Source organism: Choloepus didactylus, chromosome 13 (assembly GCF_015220235.1).
Source record: "Choloepus didactylus isolate mChoDid1 chromosome 13, mChoDid1.pri, whole genome shotgun sequence".
NCBI classification, from domain to species: domain Eukaryota; kingdom Metazoa; phylum Chordata; class Mammalia; order Pilosa; family Megalonychidae; genus Choloepus; species Choloepus didactylus.
This window is the reverse complement of record NC_051319.1, coordinates 13,289,683-13,311,670: the sequence shown is the minus strand read 5'-3', so window position 1 is coordinate 13,311,670 and position 21,988 is coordinate 13,289,683. Positions and strand designations below refer to the sequence as shown.

Here is a 21,988-nt window from a genome sequence, read left to right as displayed (position 1 = left end):
GCAGAGAGGACTAGTGTGAAAGGCTGCAGGCTTGGGGTTATCAGTAGCAATGACAGAAACAGAGGTCCTGACTCTCAGGAGTTTTCAGAGCAGGAAGGGACCCCTGCATGACTCAACCAACCACCACTTTACAGATGAGGACTGTGAAATTTCCCCAAAGCAATGCAGGAGCCCACACCTCTCAACTCTTTCTTCAGGGATCTTCCCACAGCTCCAGTTCATCTTGCTTTGCTGTAAACCCTTGAAACCATTCCTTTTACCAATTTCATTAAGAAATTACTGAAAAATATCTTTGTGATGTTAGCAATAACCTGCTTTGATAACTAAATTAGAATGAAACTGTATTTTCTCTGGTAAAAGCTAATTATGAAAAAAAGATGAAAACAAAGCTAATTTAATTTTCCTTAAGTTGAATAAGACAATACAGTGTTTGTTGATATTAGTGTTCTTTCTAAAGAAGGGTGTGTCTACACATCTCCAAACGGATTATCAATATCTATTATTAGACACCAAATTTTCAGAATACTTGCCATGTGATCTCCAATGTATCAAAATCCCCAAAATATAATGGTTTTAGAAAAATCCAGGTCCATACAACTGGGAAGAAAAGGTTTTGAAGGGAGGTGCTGCCTTCCCTTCCTAAGCTAAGAAAAAAGCTTAGGCTACAACTGTGAAGCGGTTTCCAAGTCCAGATGGAAAGCCCAGCTAGGGGAGTAGGAATGGCTCTCTCTAAGCAGAAATACATCAATTCTACACTCTGGGGAAGTAACTGCTCCAGGCACTGACAAAGAAAAGGCCATTTGATTTTCAGATGATAGTGTATTGATATGAATCTGCTGCCTCATAGTATCTCCCTTAATATTAGTTTCTCACCAAGATTGGAAAATATGCCTTTTGCAGTGAGTCATAGACACTCACCCTATAACACCACGCTGCACTTGCCTGCAGCTCTACCCATCCGTTCCAATCCTGATATCACTCCTGCCAGTTCAGCATGAGATGAGTGGGGTGCCACTTCAGACATCCTGACATGGGAGCAAATTTCTCCTGATGAACACAGAGACGCACCCTCAAAGGCAACCACATCCTCAGATATTCTTATCAAGCAATTTCTTCTGGAACCCTAAGGACTCTGGCTGATGTAACTAATTAACATTTTCAGCATTCCAGTGAAGTAACAGAACAGATATTTTCTCCAAGAAAAGTGAAATAAAACAAAAATGAAGGCACTAGGACATATGTTTCAGTTTGCTAAAGCTGCTGAAATGCAAAATACCAGAAATGGATTGGCTTTTACAACGGAGGTTTATTAGTTCGCAAATTTACATTTCTAAGGCCATGAAAATGTCCAAATCAAGGCATCAATAGAATGATAACCTTCTCTGAAGAAAGGATGATGGCATTTGGGGTTCCTCTGTCATGTGGGAAAACACATGGCTGGAGTCTGTTGATCTCTCCCAGGGTTACCTTCTAGGTTCTGTTGATTTCTCCAAAATATCTCTGGGCTTCTGTCTCTCTTAGCTTCTCTCTCTCAGCTCCTGTGTGTCCTTGCTTGTTTCCCCCAGGGCATTTCTCTCTAAGATCTGGGGGTCCTCTCTTAGCTTCTCTGGGGCAAACTGGATTTCATCTCTTACCTTCTCTCCTGGTTCTGGTTTCAGCGGCTGTCTCCAAAATGTCTCTGGGCATTTTCTCTCTAAGTGTTTGGGTGTGTGTTGGCTCTGAGCTCTCTTAAGGACTCCAGTAAACTAATTAAGACCCACCTTGAATGGGCAGGGTCACATCTCCATAGAAATAATCTAATCAAAAGGTCCCACCCACAATTGGGTAGGTCACATCTCCATAGAAACAACCTAATCACAAGATCTTTTATGGGGTACTTAACAGATTCAAACCAGCACAACATGGTTTGATTTTGCTAAAGCAGTTATAACGTAAGTAGCAGAAGCACAAAAACACTTGGCCAGATAACAGTGCCCCCTAAAGTCAGAATGTCATAAACAATAACACCCAGAACTCCCTGCATGGTCAGGGAACACTGTGCCATCTCTCTGTTCCCTGCAGCATCTAACATGGAGCTTTGAACATCGTAGGTACTTGGTAGAGTCTTATTGACTGAACCAAAGAGAGAAATTCTAACTTTGAATGAGGAAAGTAGTAAAGGCATCCTTGTTTCTAAATTTGGCTTGTTGCCTTTTAAATATGTTGTTCCTCACTCAGAGAGGGACTCATGGCTATGGGCATCTGCTGCTGTTTGGGGCCAAAGTCGTGTGAGGCCCATGTCCTGTGTTTTCTAGTCTACTTAAGAACATTCCCAGGCCAAAGATTTTAAAAACATGTGCTCCTGAAAAGATGCTTCTGAGTGAAGAATTGAGCTCTATAGCTGTATACAGACCAAGACATGTTCTTGCTATATGTTTTTGACCAAATAACTTCTTATATATCATGGGCCTCTGCTCATTCATTCAGCATTCAACTGCCTCAAGTATGCGCATCATGATGATTTCTCAATTGTTTGATCTCATTTGGAATAGATGTCCCGGGCAGATGGTTACTCTTACTGATATGTGGTTTTCCTGAAAGGCAGGTTGAATAGGAGCAAAACACTCTTCTGTTTACCCAGGGTGCCTGTGGAATCAATCCATGATTTTGGTTAACTGAGGCTGGCTGTTTAGACCAGTGCTTTTACTAGGCATGCTGTTCACCTGGGGATCTTGTTAAAACCCCAGTTCTGACTGCACAGGTCTGGGGTAGGTCCGAATATCTGCACTTCTAAGAAGCTCCCATGTGATGCCAATGTTCCTGTCCCATGGATCGCAGGGTGGGTGTCACTGATCAGTGGCCCCCAGGGTTGAAAATTCATCCAAACCATCTGGGATACTTGCTAAAAACAGATTTCTGGGCCAGATCCCACACCTACTGAATCTGAATCTTTGGAGTAGTGCCCAGAATCTGAACTTTTCCACAGAGCTTCAAGTGATTCCAGTGCAGCCAGTTCACAGACCAACACATGGGGACCAATGAAAAACACCATAATTATTTTCGAAGAATTCTAATACAACAAACTCAATCAACAGGCATGTGACAGTGATGTGGTTTCATCTGGCTTTGAGGACTGACTAGCCACTCAAGAGTCCTGGAAAGTTCCAGTCAAGATGGCTGCAAATACATAGGAGTGAAAGCTAAAATATAGGAGTGAAATCCAAAAAGATATCGCCAGGCTCACAAACAAAACAAATTATCTCTGAGAGACAGAAACAGGTCAGAAATGTAAAGTATCATCCCCGCTGTCACCTGGGACACAACTCCTGAACCACCACAAAAGACCTGGCTCTGGACCAAGGTCCCAGGTAGAGGCAACGGAAAAGAACATCTGAGAGGCTGGGCTGAGCTCACAGTGAGACACATACATATGGGTTTAAGCTACAAAGAAACACAGAGTGGGTTAAAACAAAATTCAGGATGGCGGTTCCCTCCAGAGGAGAAGCAGGGGGGCAGGCAGCAGTACTAGTGACTTTCTAGCTCTTACGCTAGGTGGGCTTCACAGTGTTCATTTTATTATTATGCTTCATAAGTTATAAGCACATTACATATTTGGTATGTTTTGTATATCAAATACAATAAATTCAAAATCATAGAAAATTATTGTTGAGGTATGGGGCTTGGGGCTGTTAAGGGATGTGTAAATTCTGAAAAGGACTTTCTCACAGTTGACAGAACAGAAATACATGGTAACTTTAGACTTTGTTGTAAAAACTGACTGCTAAGCATGCACATTAAAAAATAATAAGAGTAATCACTGTAAGAACAGAAGGTCAACCTATAGCGTCCAAAATATCTGAAAAAAATAAAAGGTAATTCAGAAAACATTAACAATTTGGAAAAAGAAAAAGTAATAAATAGAAAACACAAAATAAAATCTTTTGTGTTGGGTTATTACACTCAATGTAACCAGACTGAACTCACCTATAAAAAGACGAGTATCAGAATAAGTTTTAAACAAATAAAACTGTGATGCTGAAGACTTGGGCAAGACGGCGGCATAGAGAGGAGTGGAAGCTAAGTAGTCCCCCTGGAACAACTACAAAAAACCAGAAACAACTAGTAAATAATCCAGAATAACTGCAGGGGGACAAACGAGACCATACACTCATCATACACCAACCTGAATTCGGAGGAATGCCCGAGAACACAGCATAAAATCTGTAAGTAAAACCTGCAGAACCAAGTCGTGAGATCCCTCCCCCATAGCCCGAGCTGCAAAGCCTCGTGGTGCCAGAGAGAAGCTCTCTCCCAGCAAGCGAATACAGCTCAGCTGAGCTCCAACTGGGGTTTTAAGTAGCGAGTGTGAACTGCTCACTACAGGTACGCATCCCCAAAAAACAGAGGCTCTGGGTGACGACTGACCTGGGAGAGACGGAGGGTCGCCTTGGACTGGGTCTGAAGGGGACTATCTGTTTCTTTTTTGGCTCAGTGGAGAAAGCCCCAGTCATTTTCAGTTTCCAGGGCTGTGACTCTGGGAAGGGTAAGACAGCACAAGCAGAGAGTGAGACCATTGAAATGCTAATGACCTCCACCTGGGGGGTCTGTCTTCTCTAGGAGGAAAGGCGTGGGGCCCTTTCCATTCAGAACCAGACCCCAGAGCCTGGGGGAACACGGCCATACCTCCTCACACCAGTCAAGAATTATACGCTAACAGGTGTCACCTACTGGGCAGAAAAGCACAGTGACCCGAGGCATCAAAGGGTGGAGCAATTTTCTAAGACACACCTGCAGGGAAACCAGATACTGAATATTTCTTCCCTCTGGGACCTGAGCCTGTTCTGGTCTGGGAAAACCTGATTTGGATAACCAAGGAAACCATGCCTAGACAACAGAAAATTACAACCTACACTAAGAAAAACAAAGTTATGGCCCAGTCAAAGGAACAAACGTACACTTCAGCTGAGATACAGGAATTTAAACAACTAATGCTAAATCAAATCAAAAAGTTTAGAGAAGATATTGCAAAAGAGATAGAGGCTGTAAAGGAAGCACTGGGCATGTACACGGCAGAAATCAAAAGTTCAAAAAAACAACTAGTAGAATCTATGGAAATGAAAGGCACAACACAAGAGATGAAAGACACAATGGAAACATACAACAGCAGATCTCAAGAGGCAGAAGAAAACACTCAGGAACTGGAGAACAAAACACCTGAAAGCCTACATGCAAAGGAGCAGATGGAAAAAAGAATGAAAAAATATGAGCAACATCTCCGGGAACTCAAGGATGAAACAAAGTACAATAATGTACGTATCATTGGTGTCCCAGAAGGAGAAGAGAAGGAAAGGGGGCAGAAGCAATAATAGAGGAGATAATTAATGAAAATTTCCCATCTCTTACGAAACACATAAAATTACAGATCCAAGAAGCGCAGCATACTCCAAAGAGAAGAGATATGAATAAGCCTACGCCAAGACACTTAATAATCAGATTATCAAATGTCAAAGACAAAGAGAGAATCCTGAAAGCAGCAAGAGAAAAGCGATCCATTACATACAAAGGAAGCTTAATAAGACTATGTGCAGATCTCTCAGCAGAAACCATGGAGGCAAGAAGGAAGTGGTGTGATATATTTAAGATACGGAAAGAGAAAAACCGCCAACCAAGAATCCTATATCCAGCAAAGCTGTCCTTCAAATATGAGGGAGAGCTCAAAATATTTTCTGACAAACAGACAATGAGAGACTTTGTGAACAAGATACCTGCCCTACAGGAAATACTAAAGGGAGCACTACAGGGTGATAGAAGACAGGAGTGCGTGGTTTGGAACACAATTTTGGGAGATGGTAGCACAACAATGTAAGTACACTGAACAAAGGTAACTATGAATACGGTTGAGAGAGGAAGGTGGGGAGCATGTGAGACACCACAAGAAAGGAGGAAAGATAAAGACTGGGACTGTGTAACTTGGTGAAATCTAGAGTATTCAACAATTGTGATAAAATGTACAAATATGTTCTTTTACGAGGGAGAGCAAGCAAATGTCAACCTTGCAAGGTGTTAAAAATGGGGAGGCATTGGGGGAGGGATGCAATCAGCATAAACTAGAGACTGTAACTAATGGAATCATTGTATTATGCTTCCTTTAATGTAACAAAGGTGATATACCAAGGTGAATGCAGATAAGAGGGGGGGATAGGGGAGGCATGTTAGACACTTGACATTGGTGGTATTGTCTGATTCTTTATTCTACTTTGATTTAAGGTTATTTTTCCTTCTGCTGCTTCCTAGCTGTCATTTTTTTTTCCTCTTTCTTTTGCCTCTCTACCTTCTTTGACTCTCCCTCCTGCCTTATGGAAGAAATGTAGATGCTCTTATATAGATAGTGGTGAAGGTGGTGAACACATAAATGTATGACCATGCAGAAAACCATCGATTATTTACTTGGGATGGAATGTATGGTGAGTGAACAAAACCATATTAAAAAAAAATGGGTTGATGACAAAACCTCGAGGGCAATATACTGAGTGAAATAAGCCAGACACATTAGGACAATTATTGCAGGGTCTCACTGATAGGAACTAATTATAATATGTAAACTCATAGACATGAAATATAAGGTACCAAGATATAGGACGAGGCTTAAGAATGGGGAGTGGTTGCTTAGTATGAGCAGAATGTTCAATTAGGATGAACTTAAATGTTTGGAAATGAACAGGGGTGTTGGTAGCAAGATGTGAGAATAACTAACAGCGCCGAATGGTGTGTGAATGAGGTGGAAAGGGGAAGCTCAGAGTCATATATGTCACCAGAAGGAAAGTTGGAGGTCAAAAGATGGGAATGTGTAAAACTGAATCCTATGGTGGGCAATGTCCATGATCAACTGTACAAATACTAGAAATCACTTCCACGAACCAGAACAAATGTATGACAATACAATTAGAAGTTAATAATAGAGGGGCATATAGGGAAGAACTATATACCTATCACAAACTATATACTACAGTTAGTAGTTTTCAACATCTTTTCATAAACAGTAACAAATGTACTATATCAATACGACGAGTCAACAATTGAGGGGGGTTGGTTAGGGATAGGGGAGGATTAGAGTTTCCTTTTCTTTTTTTCTTTTTTCATCTTTCACTTTATTTCTTGTCTGGAGTAATGAAAAGTTTCTAAAAATTGAACAAAAATTAAGTGTGATGGATGCACAGCTATATGAGGGTACCCAGGGGCAAGTGATTGTACACTTTGGATCTTTGGATAATTGTATGGTATCTGAACAATCTCAATAAAAATGAAAAAATAAATAAATAAATAAAAGCAAAAAGAACAACAAAAAAAAAAAACAAAAAAAAAAAACAAAAAAAACTGTGATGCTTCCAAGAGGCATACTGAAAATACAGTTATAGCCTCCCGATTGACCAAGAGGTGGCCTGAGATGTTTCAAGGTGCCGTTCCTTGACAGAACCATTGAACAACCATCAAAACTGGCAGCTCCATCTTCCTGAAAACTCCAGAAAACAGTTAAAGAGTTGCAGTAACTGGGCGAGTGCTATAGGAAAAGCTAATGGCACCCTTGCTGGCCCCTCCCCAGCACGGTGTGGAGCCAGGGCACACTGCCATTGTGGAACCCTGGCTCTGTTCTGGAGAAAGCAGAGTAACCCCTGTGCACATACTGGGGTGTGTGTATGTTGGTACCAATCTGTCACATGGCAGCTGGAAAGACAGAACCAGAAACCCATCTCTGGCTCACTCTCCTAGAACTTTTCCCATAAGCAGAAACAGTTTGAGGACGCCTAAGAAGTGTAAAAAATAATTATGTCAAAGTGGCCAGAGGCAAAGGATAACCTACTAACAACAAGAGAGTACCCGCGAGGAAGGGGAGTCATTTCATAGGGAGTAAGGGGGACGTTTGTATTCCTAAGGCCACATGTGAGCACAAGCCCATGACAAGATGCAAGCTCAGGAAAGATGGAGAGGACCCTGTACTTCACTTTCTTAGTAGGAAGGCTAAACTCCAAAGGAGAGGACCAGCCAACACCAGGGCCAATATGCAATGACTATAAAAGGTGTTTTTGCTTTGGCTTGTTTGTTTTCGTTAGTTCCTGGCATTCAGGGAAATCTCTGTCACATCACTAGCTGGATACAGATGTCAGGAACAGACAGGTCAGGGACTAAATCCTAGAGTTAGCACTATAAAATACTAAACTGCACAGTGTGCAACAGAAGATTCAAAGGCAAACAAGAAAACAGGAAATGATGGCCCATCAAAAGGAACAACATAAAAATCCAAAAACCGTCAATGAAGATCAGACTTTGGGTACACCAGACAAAGCCTTTTTAAAAATGATCTTCAATATACTTGAGGAGATAAAGAAAAACATGGAGACAGAACTAAAAGATATCAGGAATATGAAGAATGAACAATTTGAGAATCTCAATAAACAGACTGAAGTTTTAAAAAGGAACGAAGCACAAAAACTGGAGTTGAAGGCCAGAATAACTACAATGAAAAATTCCGCAGAGGGTTGCAAGAGCAGATTGGAGCTGGCAGAAGAAAGAATCAGTGAACTCAAAGAAAAGGCAATTGAAATGAGTCAGGATGTGGAGCAGAGAGGAAAAAGAATGAAAAAAGTGAACAGAGCCTAAGAAACCCTTGGGACACCATCAAGCACGCCAATATAAGTATCACAGGAGTCCCACAGAGAAGAAAGCAAGAAGGAATATTCAAAGAAATAATGACAGAAAATTTCCCAAATTCAATAAAAGACATGCATATACAATTTCAAGAAACTCACTGAACCACAAATGGGATAAACTCAAAGAGAACCATGTCTAGACACATAGTAGGCAAACTGCCAAATGCCAAGAACAAGCAGAGAGTTTGGAAAGCTATAAGAGAAAAGTAACGTGTTAGGTACAAGGGAGCCCCAAAAAGATTAAGTCCATATTTCTCATCTGAAACAATGGAGGCAATAAGGCAGGGGATGAAATATTTAAAGTGCTGAGAGAAAACAACTGCCAACCAAGAATTTTGTAGTGACTTTCTTTCAAAAATGAGGGAGACATTAAGATATTCCCAGGTAAACAAAATCTGAGGGAGTTCATCACCACTACACCTGCCCTACAAGCAATGCTAAAGGGAGTTCTTCAGACTGAAGGGAAAGGACACTCAACTATGGATCAAAGTGGCATCAATAATAAAGACCTCCAGTAAAGGTAACTACATGGGTAATTATAAATGCCAGTATACCATACTGTAGTTTTTGCTATGTAACTCCACTTTTAACTTTTATAGGTTCTAAAATACAAATGCACAAAAGTAATGATAAATCTATGATTTGGGTCATTCAATGTATAAGAGATAATTTATAACAAGTACAGTGAAAAGGTGGGGTGACAAAGGGATATAGGAAAAGTACATGTGTATACTGTTTAATTCAGTTGGTATCAAATCAAATATGAATGTTGTAGACTTAGGATGTTCAATTTAAGCCTCATACAAAGAATATACCTGAAAAATATATAAAGAAGGAAATGAAAAGGGACTAAAAATGCTACACTACAAAAATCAAATAGTTGTGAAAATAGGAATTAATGGATGAATTGAGGGACCAAAAGGTAGAAGACTGATTTGATGGTTCAGTTCATGTGTCAACTTGGCCAGGTGATAGTACCCAGCTGTCCGGTCAAGCAAGCACTGGCCTAACAGTTGCTGTGAGGACGTTTGTGGCTGTTTAATAAACCAACAGGCTGGTTTATTAAATCATCAATTGGCTGCAGCTGTGACTAATGACTCACCCAGGGGCATGTCTTCCACAATGAGAGAATGCAGTTGGCTGGCTTTAATACAATTAATCAGTTGAAGACTTTTTAAGTGAGACAGATAGAAGACCTTCACTTCTTTGGCTGCCCAGCGAAGCATTTCCTGAGGAGTTCATCAAACACACTCGTTGAAGATCCCAGTTCATTTCCTGAGGAGTTCGTTGAAGACGCTGGTTCGTTTCCTGAGAAGTTCATCGGATATCTTCATTGGAATTGACAGTTTGCTGACTGCTCTACAGAATTTGGACTCGTGCATACCCACAGTTGCGTGAGTCAATTTTATAAATCTTATATTCATAGATAACTCTCATTGATTATGTTTCCCTAGAAAATCCTAACTAATACAACTGAGAAAGACCAAATAGCAAAACAGCAGAAGAAATTCTTGCATTATCAGTGGTTACTTTAAATGTAAATAGATTAAACTCTCCAATCAAAAGCAGAGTTTGTCAGAATGGATAGGAAAGGATGACCTAACTATATGCTGTTTAAAAGAGACTCATCTTAAATTCAAAGAAATGAGAAAGGTTGAAAGTGAAAGAATGGGGAAAAAAAGCATATATCATGAAGTAGTAACCAAAAGATAACTGAGGTAGCTATAATAATGTCAGATAAAATGGATTTGAAGTCAAAAACTGTCATGAGGGACAAAGAAGTTCACTATATATTGAAAAAGGGATAAATTCAACAAGAAGATATAACAATTATAAATATATAGGCTCCTAATGGCAGAGCCCCAATATATTTGAAGACAATATTGACAGTTTTGAAAGGAGAAACAGATGATTCTTCATGAATAATAGAAGATTTAAATACACCACCTTCAATAATGTACAGAACATCTATGCAGAAGATCAACAAGGAAACAGAAGATTTGAATGATACTGTCAACCAGACAGACCTACCAGAACTGTATATAACATTTTGCCCAACAGCAGCAGAATACCCATTCTTCTATAGCGCACGTGGTCATCCTCGAGGGTAGACCATATGGTAGGTCATAAAACAAGTCTTAATATATTTAGAAATGCTGAAATCATACAATGTATCTTCTCCAAGCACAACGGGAAAAAGCTAGAAATCAGTAACAGAGAAAGAACTGGAAAGTTCACAATATGTGAAAATTAAATAAGACACTTTAAACAATCAATGGGTCTAAGACAAAATCATAAGGGAAACTAGGAAATATCTTGAAGCAAAAGAAAACAAAAGCACAACATACCAAAACTTATGGGATGCATCAAAAACGGCTTTGGGAAATGTATAGCTCTTAATAGTTACATTAAAAAAGAAGATCTCAGACCAGAGACTTAATCTCACACCTGGAATATCTAGAAAAAGAAGAGCAAACTAAACCCAAAGCAAGCATTAGGGAGGAAATAAAGTTTGCTGCAGTGATAAATGAAACAAAGAATTAAAAAAAAAAATAGCACACATCAATGAAAACCAAATGTTGGTTTTTTTGAAAATATCAATAAAATCTACAAACCGTAACCGGAATGGACAAGGAAAAAGGAGACAGGATGCAAGTACCGAAAATCAGAAATGAAAGAAGGACATTACTAACACCTCAAGAAAAAAAAAGGATCATAAGAGAAGAACTGTACGTCCACAAATTAGTTAACATAGATGAAATGGACAACTTCCTAGAAACACGCAAACAACCTACACTCACTATAGAAGATATAAAAGATCTCATCAACCAGTAACAAATAAGGAGATTGGATCAGTAATCAAAAGTCTCACAACAAAGGAAAGCCCAGGATCATATAGCATCACTGCTTAATCTTACCAAACATTCCAAGAATTAATACCAATCTTGCTTAAATTCTTCCAAAAAATCAAAGGAGGGAACACTAACTCATTCCGTGAGGTCAACATCACCTTAATACTTAAGCCAGATAAAGCCAGAAAAGAAAATTGCAGACCAATATCCCCTATGAATATAGTTGCAAAAAACCCTAACAAAATACCAGCAAACCTAATCCAACAGCACATTAAAAGAATTATATAGCATGATCAAGTGGGATTTATCCCAGGAATGCAAGGGTGGTTCAACACAAGTCAGTCAAGTACTGTAATACACCATATTGATAGAAGGTAGAGAAAAAAACCACATGGTCACTTCAATTGATGCAGAAAAGGAGTCTGACAAAATCCAACAACTCTTCCTGGTAAAAGCACTTAGAAAACTAGAAATAGAAGGAAATTTCCTCAATACGAGAAAGGGCATATATGAAAAACCCACAGCTAACATCACACCCAATGTTGAAAAACTAAAAGCTTTTCCCTCTAAAATCAGGAACAAGTAAAAGATGCCAACTGTCACCAGTGTTATTCAACATTGTACTGGAAGTTCTAGCCAGAGCAATTACCCAAGAAAAAATAAAGTGCATCCAAATTGGAAAAGAAGTAGTAAAACTTTCACTATTTGAAGATGGCATGATCCTATATTCAGAAAATTCTGAAAAATCCACAAAAAAGCTCCTAGAGCTAATAAATGAACTCAGCAAAGTAGTACAATACAAGATCAACACCCAAAATTCAGTAGTGTTTCTACACACTAGTAATAAATAATCTGAAAATGATATCAAAAAATAATTTCATTTACAGCAGCAATTAAAAGAATGAAATGTCTAGGAATAAATCTAACCAAGGATGTCAATGACTTGTACATAGAAAACTACAGAACACCACTAAAAGAAATCAAAGAAGACCTAAATAAATGGAAGAACATTTCGTGTTCATGGATCAGAAGACTAAATATTGTTAAGACGTCAACTCTACCCAAAACAATTAACAGATTCAATGCAATCCCAATCAAAATTCCAATAGCCTTCTTTGCAGAGATGGAAAAGCCAATCATCAAATTTATATGGAAGGGTAATGGACCCTGAATAGCCAAAGCCATCTTGAAAAAGAAGAACCAAGTTGGAGGACACACACTTCCCTATTTTCAAACTTATTACAAAGCTACAGCAACCAAAACAGCAGTATACTGGCAAAAGGACAGACACATAAACCAACAAATTGAGAGTTCAGAAACTGACCATATGTATGGCCAATTGATTTTTGAAGGGTGCCAACTCCACTCAGTGGGGTAAGAATTGACTCTTCAATAAATGATGCTGGGACAATTGGATGCCCATATACAAAAGAATCATGTTGGACACCTACCTCACACCATATACAAAAATTAAAGTATATCAAAGATCACAACATAAGAACCAAAATTATAAAACTCCTAAAAGAAAACATAGGGAAGCATCTGCAGGACCTTGTGTTAGGCAATGGTTCCTTAGACTTTACACCAAAACCACGAGTAACAAAAGAAAAAACAGATAAATGGGACCCCATCAAAATTAGAAACTTTTGTGCAAGGGACTTTATCGTGAAAGTAAAAAAGAAAGACTACATAATGGAAGAAAATATTTAGAAACAGTATTTCCAATAAGGGTTTAATATCCAGAATATATAAAGAAATCCTAGAACTCAACAACAAAAAGACAAACAACTCAATTTTTAAATGGGCAAAAAAACTCGAATAGACATTTCTCCAAAAAAGATATGAAAATGGCCAATAAGCACATGAAAAGATGCTCAATGTCATTAGCCATTAGGGAAATGCAAATCAAAATCACAGTGAGATACCATTCCCCCTACACAAGAATGGCTACCATTTTTAAACTGCAAAATAAAAAGCATTGGAGAAATAGGAACACTTGTCCATTGTTGCTGGGAATGTAAAATTGTGTAGCCGCTATGAAAGATAATTTGGTGGCTCCTGAGAAAGTTAAGTATAGAATTACCATATGACCCAGCAATCCCACTCCTAGGTATATACCCAAAAGAATAGGAGGGACTCTATCACAGATTTTCACACTGATGTTCATAGCTGCATTATTCCCAATTGCCAAAAGATGGAAGCAACCCAAGTGTCCAGCAAACAATGAATGGATAAATAAAATGTGGGATATATATACAAAGGAATATTATTCAGCCATAAGAAGAAATGAAGTTCTGATACAGGTGACAACATGGATGAACCTTGAAGACCTTCCTGATTAGGGTAATAGATAAACAAACTTGGCCTGTTCTTATAATTCTATGCATCAATGAAAATGAATGAATTAGAACTTGAAGTTTCAGCTTGGGTAGTGCTGAAAAATGATGTTAAATGAAGAAAACAAATTTCAGAATGGTACCTACACAGGATGATTCCTTTCAAACAAAGTTCGAAAACATTCAAAACAAGAGTAAACATTTTGAAAAAAAAAAAAAAAAAAATATATATATATATATATATATATATATATATATGTATATGAATATATATATATGAAGTAAAAGTACACAGATTTATATCATAATCAGTCTCAGGATAAGTGGTTTTTTGGTAGGAAAGGAAGGGGAGCAAAGAGATAAATACAGGATTTAAATGTTATTTGTAAGTTTTTGTTCCTGAAAAAATTCTCTGAAACAAATAGGGAATACTGTTAATATTTGACAAAAGCGGGTTTATACTCACACATGCATTTAAGAAAATTTGAACTATTTTACAATTTAACAAATCACAGTTTAGAAAGATGGAAATTCCCTTATCAGGGGCATATTCACTGTCAGTGCATCCTGGACCCAGAACGGGGCTGATCCCGAGAAAAACACTGGAAGTTGCTTTGGGGAATAAATCCCTGATATCTGCGCCTTTGTCATTGCCTTTAATCAAAATTGGAGTACAAAGTACATGTCCCCAGAACACCTAATGGAATTTTCCACTTGTTTATATTCTATACAAATAGTTGGGTCTTTTGTTTAGTTTAGTAATTTTCACGTGTTCTCTCTCTCTCTGCTCCTAAATTCGTTTTCATCAAATTTTCCCAAGCTTAAATCTCTTCCCTTTGTTTTTTTCCTTCCCCTAGATTTGCACTTCCTTTTCCAAGCATCTGTAAAATGTTATTTTCTTTTCCATTTGCTCATAAACCTCACCACAGGCTTCCTTGGTTGGTTTCTCACTTTTCTCTATATGTCGGATGGTTTGCGTACATCTTTTCTGCAGCTTCGATTCTTCCCAGTGCAGGGTAAGCTTCTAGGTGCTAACAAGTTAGTTTTTACCAGGGCAAGGTTCACTCATTTAGGCCTCAAGGGATGATTCATGTGCAGATGGGGATTTAACAAGTATTTTAAAGAGTACAACCTCCCTTTCCTAAATGTTTCTCCAAAAGGGGCACAGGAGGCTGGAGGAGATGCAGGGAGGACACAGTTACTGCTAGCATTGTGCTTTCATGTTTAGAGTGAGGTCAAGTCTGCAGGTGGCTGGGCCCACTCTCCCTGGAGCCTGGCTCTCTCTGTGTCCCAGAGCTCAGCAGGCTGTGCGGCTCACATCCCCCGAGACCAGAAATGGGGGCCATTTATCATCACCCCAGCCCACAACAGCTGCCACGTCCTGAGTACTTTCCACGTGCCAGGTAGTGCTCTAGGCACTTGATGGTATCTCATTTAACACACATTTCCCTAGGAGAGAGGAGTCACCATCTCCACCTTACAGACAGGACCCTGGGGTCAAAGAAGTGAAGCAAGGGCACACAGCTGCCTACAGGCAGAGCCAGGCTCACACCAGCTGTGGCTCATAGCAAGGCTCTGCGCTGCCATTTCCCCCCACCACTTCTTCCCTTCCTGGCTGCAGCAGGATGCAGGGCAGACTATTTCTTTGGTAGAAAAGTTGTCCTTTCTCACAATCCACCATACGCTCTACCCATTACATCTATTCTGAAAATGGGGCACTCCTTATGTCTTCAGGAAAACAACTGAGACCTCAAAGGTGGCATCAATAAAAATAAGCTTCTATACCACCCCTATGAAAATTCACACAAATGCTATGCATGTGTGTACATGGGGACAAGGTGCTGCGGTCCCAGAAGAGGCCATCAGATGGTGCTCGCATAACCACAGCTCTGGAAACACAGCCCGGGCGCAGGAGGGGGGCATACCTGAATGGGGTCCTGTATCAGTCTCATGGGCCCAACGCGTACCTCCGCGGAAGAAACCTGCTAAAGAAAGGACAGCACGTGAGATGTGTCAAGCCTTAAACTATACAAACTGAACAATCCCTCCTTACACCGGCCATTATACTATGCCACTATGCAGACTCTGATTAAAGGATGCCTATTTACTGACATGAAGGCGGGTTACAAAACAATCACATAAAGTACAATTCTAGTCTTGTACAAGAATATAATATATATATATATATAAATATATATATAAATATATATAAATATATATATAAATATATATATATATATATATATGCACTTGCATTGAAGACATCTGGAAGGCTAAATCCCCAAACACTAAGTGGTGGGATCTGGGGTTGTTTATACTTTACGTGCCTGCATTTTCATCATAAGCATGTACTGTTTTATGGGAGAAAGCAATTCAATTCAGCAATTATTTACTGAGCACCTACTTTGTGCCAAGTACCATGCTAGGCTGTTTGTATTTTGAAATTTTGATTTTGCACTCAAATGTGGGGGTAAAGCTAGATTTATATGGTTTAAGAACTGCTCTTATATTTAGATCTTATTTTTATTATCTTCATGTTTTGGAATGAGGAGGAAACAGCTTATCCATGTTTACCATGAATCAATGACTCCTGACAGTTGTATTTCCTCAAATAAACTGATTAATACCAACTGTGATGGTGAGAGGTGAAACGCTGCCTCATGACTCCAGGACCTAATCGGTGTTGGCTGCAAGCAGAGTGCAAATATTTGTCTTTCTTTTTGATTATTTCACTTGGATTTCTAAAAAAGACTATTTGCTGGATTAAGTTGGCTGAAAGTCTTGGCCTCACCTGCCTGGATCCAATTTTGTTATTCTATAAGAGACGGTGGTCATTTTGCCACTACTTGGAAGCTCATCCTGCATTCAACACACACTCGACTGGCCCCTGTTGGGTGGAGGGATACCTTCAGCAGGCACCCGAGTTCATGTGGCCAGAGGCGCCGCAATAACCCAATGGTCAGAAGAGGTGTTATCAGTTTAAAAAAAGAAGGCTGAACTGTTCTTTAAACCATACTTTTGAAGAGACTCTAAAATTTCCCTTTCTCCTGTCTTCCCCTTTCCCCATGTTTAACTCTTAACACATGCAGCTGTAAATCCTCTCCAAAATGTGGCCATGAGTGGCCAACATTCTTTTCCCTCTATAAGACACATCCCCCCTGTTCTAGTTTGCTAATGCTGCTGGAATGCAAAACACCAGAGACGACTGGCTTTTATAAGGGGGGTTATTTGGTTACAAAGTTACAGTCTTAAGGCCATAAAGTGTCCAAGATAATCAGCAATTGGGTACCTTCACTGGAGGATGGCCAGTGGTGTCCGGAAAGCCTCTGTTAGCTGGGAAGGCACATGGCTGGCATCTGCTCCAGAGTTCTGGTTTCAAAATGGCTTTCTCCCAGGACGTTCCCCTCTAGGCTGCAATTCCTCAAAAATGTCACTCTTAGTTGCTCTTGGGGCATTTTTCCTCTCTTAGCTTCTCTGGAGAAAAAGTCTGCTTTCAACGGCCGTCTTCAAACTGTCTCTCATCTGCAGCTACTCTCTCAGCTTCTATGCATTCTTCAAAGTGTCCCTCTTGGCTATAGCAAGCTTGCTCCTTTTATCTGAGCTTTCGTAGTGCCCGAGTAAACTAATCAAGGCCCATGCTGGATGGGCGGGGCCACACCTCCATGGAAATTATCCAATCAGAGTCATCACCCACAGTTGGGTGGGTTGCATCTCCATGGAAACACTCAAAGAATTACAATCTAATCAACACTGATACGCCTGCCCACACAAGATTACATCAAAGATAACAGCATTTTGTGGGACATAATACATTCAAACCAGCACAACCCCATGCCCACCCCAGCATCACTACATAAAGAAACAGTGTTGGATGCTTTGGCCTCTCACCAAACCAGCCAGCAGAAAACCCCAAGAGCTCTCAAGTGACTGCTCAGCTGGGGCTCTTTGCACTCTGGTGGGTTCTCAGGAGGGCAACGCAGTGCTCTCCCACTCTGCCTGGGAAGGTGGCCTCCCTGACAGTGGGTATGTCCAATGGACCTGAAGCAACAGAACCAACTCAGAGGCCTTAAGAACGTGAGCCCAAGACCCAACGATAAGGCCCTTCAATGTTTCACTACTGTCTTCAGGTAAGAAAGAGAGTGACACGTTCAAGTTGAATGTGTTCCACTTCTTTCCTCTATGCAAAACAATATCCCACAAAGTGGGGGTGCACCCAGCACCCAACGTAAGTGCACAGCCCCAAGAACTACTCTACTGGAAGAGGACAGGCTCTGTGACAGCCCTGGGTCCCTGGCTCCCAACACAGACTCACTCCAAAGGCAGTTTTTCTGGTCTGAAACAGGCATCCCTCCTTATAAAGCAGCACAACTGCTAGAATTTTGCTGAACAGTTAGTCATTAGAAATGAAACCAATCTCACATGTTAAGATAAATTTGATTGCTTATCTGGGATTGTTTTTCACTCTTCCTGTGATATCTATTTGGTTCACTGCACTCACCATATCAGGTAAACCCTCTCCAAAAAATCTACCTGTTAGTGGTCTATCCAGCAAAACCAGAGTCCCAAAGTAGTTGCCCAGGGGCAGAAAGTAAATAAATAGATGAAACAATATCTAAATACAATTTAAAGCAGAATAAAATAAAAAACCAAATTGCTCTGAAAGGCTAAGGGATTGGGAGAGGGGTCCCAGCTGGAAGGGCACAGACTTTTCAAAACATAATGAGAATTCACCCCTAACCAATTCATAGCCTATTTACTTTTCTAAACAAACACCAAGTCCCACAAAGTAGCTATATGGCTAATCTTATAAAGCAGGAGGCAAGCCATTTTAAACCATGCCAAGGGAATATTGGATGACTGAACACTTCCTAAACCCCTCTGTCCCAGGCATTGCTCGACACTTTCACACGTGTGATGTCAGCTTAATGGGAGACATGCAATGGCCACTGATGAAAGGGCATCTGAGTGACAGCATGGAGCTCTAAAAGCAACACTCGGGCTAGAAGATAGCCTTTTCCAATCTAAAGATAGGAAAGACCTGACAGCTTTGTACCCCAGCCACAACAGTTCCCTGCTGGCATCCACCATTTTCACCCAGCAGGAAACTGAGCTCTGAGCCTCAAATAGAAGGAAAGCAGAGTCCAGTACGGGAACTGCAAGGTTGGTGAAGATGGTCCCTGACTAAGACCCCTGCCTCTCCTACCTCTACCTGCTCCTCATCTATCCCCTCCCAGCCCGATGTTACTGTGGACCCTCAGGTGCTTCCACTTCACCTCCAGCTCCAGCTTGGGGTCTCAGTTTACTAGTTTCTCTAGTCCTGACCCACAGGTTGCTTCCTCTCTTTTGGCTTGCTTGTTCCTTCTTGTTCTGTGCCCTCTCTGGTCAACTACCCCAGAAGAACCCCAGATTCTATCTCTGCTGGCTCTGAGGACTGGCACCAGGCAGTGACCAGCCAAGGAAAATCAGCAGCAGGTATATTCATAGACAGCAGTTTACAGAGTCCTGTTCCTGACACAGGAGAGTCTTACTGCATGCATTTCACCAATTTGTAGAACAGCAATTATGAACAGAAACAGGAGAGCATTTACTGATGTCTATGAAGCCAAGGCAAAGATTCTCTACTTCAAAGACTGAATTTTGAGCACACTGCTGATGCACAAATCCTCACTTAGAATGTTTGCTCTGATTTCAGGAAGTGATCAAGTTTGCCAGGAACAGAGAAGCAAAAAGGGGCATTGTAAGGTAACACAATTCCAGTGTCTGATACAAGAGAAAGATGGAACCAGAGTGTGAAGAGAGGCACACCTCCCAGCCATTCCAACCACAGGGCTTTCCCCAATAGCCTAATGAGGAGGGATTGCTAATCCCACAGTGTAGTGTTAACTGTACAGCATTTATAGTGTGAGAAATATTTGTGTGTATACACATGTGTGTGAATGGTAACATACACACATACATATATGCATGTAGCAGGATCATCAATTCACATTCAGATGAGCTCAAGCTCTGGGGGAAAAATAAGCATCCTATTTTGTAGCATTTGCTGATGTCCATGGTGTAAATTCTTTCACCACAGCTGATCTCGAGTTAGCAACACAGGCCACTGAAGGTGCAGTTGGGAACATAACTTTTCATTCAGGGAGGGTCCAGGAGTGGCAGACTCGTTTAGTCTTTGTTGATCTATAAATGTCTGTCACTCACTTTTACTTGATAGTTTAGCTGGAGATCGAATTCTGGTTGATGGATATTTTCCTTCAGACTTTGAGGCTGACAGAGAGAAGATCATACTTTTGGCTTAAGGGGAGAGGGGAGGTGGGGAGATAAGAGTAGTCTTCATGAAAGCAGGTAGGTCATGAAGAATTGGCAAGACTAAGAGGAGGAAATTCCAGGCATGCAGAACAATACAAGCAAAGGCATGGAGGTGGGGCAGGAAGAGTGCTCACAGGAGAGAAAACAAGAAGCTGAATTATAGAGTGTAGGAAAAGAAAGGCTGGGAATTTCAGGACCAGATCCTTAGAGGATACTGGAAAGGAGCTCCCTTTTTATTCTGTAGGCACCAACTGCATTGCAGGGTTAACATGACCAGATCTATGACTTGAGAAAATCAAACATCTGGTTTGCCTACTTTCTGGATAAACAGGAACAGAGATTTAGCAAAAACAAACCAAACATAAAACACTGCTATCAGCTATAACAGCAAAAGCTTGTGGGAAAATGGATTGCAATGATCAAGAAAAGATTTACAAGGAAAAAAAAAAACACAGCTTGGCTTCAGTCAATGGAGAGGGAATGCCAAGATGAAAACCAGCTGGTTCAGGGTAGGCAAAATGATTTCTCTCGAGAGAAATCAAAGCAGTTCACCTGTCACTGCACCAAAAATCTCTAGTCAGAATTGCCACAGCTCTGGTAGTCTCAGCTTCAGGAATTTTGTTAAGTAACTTGGAATCACCAAGTTTTAGTGCTTCCCTCAAACAAGAGGGAAGCTGGGGATTTGGGAAGGGAAGCAGTTGACCTGGAAAGCTCTTGCCTCCCTCATCTGCTTAGCTCAACTCATTCATCCTTCAAGGACCTGCTCAAAGGTCCCCCTGCTCTTTGAAAACATTTTAAGCCCAACCTCACCCACAGCAGAATTCATGCATCTCTCCTCAGTAATCAGCAATACCTCTGTTCTTCATAGCACTTATCTTATTAGTCATTTCAATATCATTCTCCTTGGCAAGCTGTGAGTTTCTTGAGGACACAGACTAAGTCTTTGGCACAATTTTATCCCTCAAATCTAGTAGATATTCACTTAGAAAATACTTTATGGGATTGAATTAAACTTTAATTAACAGATTTTAAGTAAGAGTCAGAGCTGAGACTTCAGTTTTCCTTATTTCCAGTGCATCTGCTCTTCCATTATCCCCCAAATTTGCAGCATTAATTCTGACTATACTGCCTCTATTTCTGTTATTGTGAGTCCTAAATGGGTTTCTGGACGCCATCCTCATTTTGCAAAATAGATGATCCAGTACTTGGTAATCCCTGCTCATTCCCTGGTCTGTACTACTGCTCAGAAGACTGGCCATTACCACTAAGAAGGAAAGGAGGTGTGAGTGTGTGTGCGCGCGCGTGTGTGTGTGTGTTGCAGGGGAGATTCATAACTTCTATCTTCCAAAAACACAAGCTCAGAATCTGAATCCTTCCCCACTTCAGTGACTTCCTTTGGAGTCCCTTCCCCTCCATCGCCTGCAGCATTGCATGCTCACACACAGCAGCTGTACACGTACACACACACACACACACACACACACACACACACACACAGCTGAGCACAAACTTGACTTCACTTCATTGGAAGTGGACTCCAAGGTAAAGATAATTTTTTCACTCATTCAGAGGGACCAGTTGTGGGAATAGGAATAGGTTTTTTTTATTATTATTATTAGAGAAGCTGTGGGTTTACAGAACATTCATGCATAAAATACAGGGTTCCCATACCACCCTTTCATTAACAATTTGCATTGTGTGGTATACTTGTTACAACCGATAAGAGCATATTTTTTACAATTGCACTATTAAATCTAGTCCATGGTAGGGCTCACTGTATTGGGCAGTTCCATGGATTTTTTTTTTT

General features: G+C 40.4%; 1 protein-coding gene across 4 annotated transcripts in view; it reads right to left on the bottom strand.

Annotated features, from left to right (window-relative positions):
• Positions 1–21,988, bottom strand: part of PDE8B (phosphodiesterase 8B) — a 348,197-nt gene that overhangs the window by 138,482 nt on the left and 187,727 nt on the right. For 2 of the 4 annotated variants that reach the window (XM_037801656.1, XM_037801653.1), the window contains exon 2: positions 15,798–15,857. The exons of 1 other annotated variant lie outside the window; for it this stretch is intronic. In XM_037801656.1, the coding sequence (XP_037657584.1) occupies positions 15,798–15,857 (60 nt within the window). The remainder of the gene's footprint in view (positions 1–15,797; positions 15,858–21,988) is intronic. One more of the 4 variants, XM_037801654.1, reaches the window with a different exon arrangement.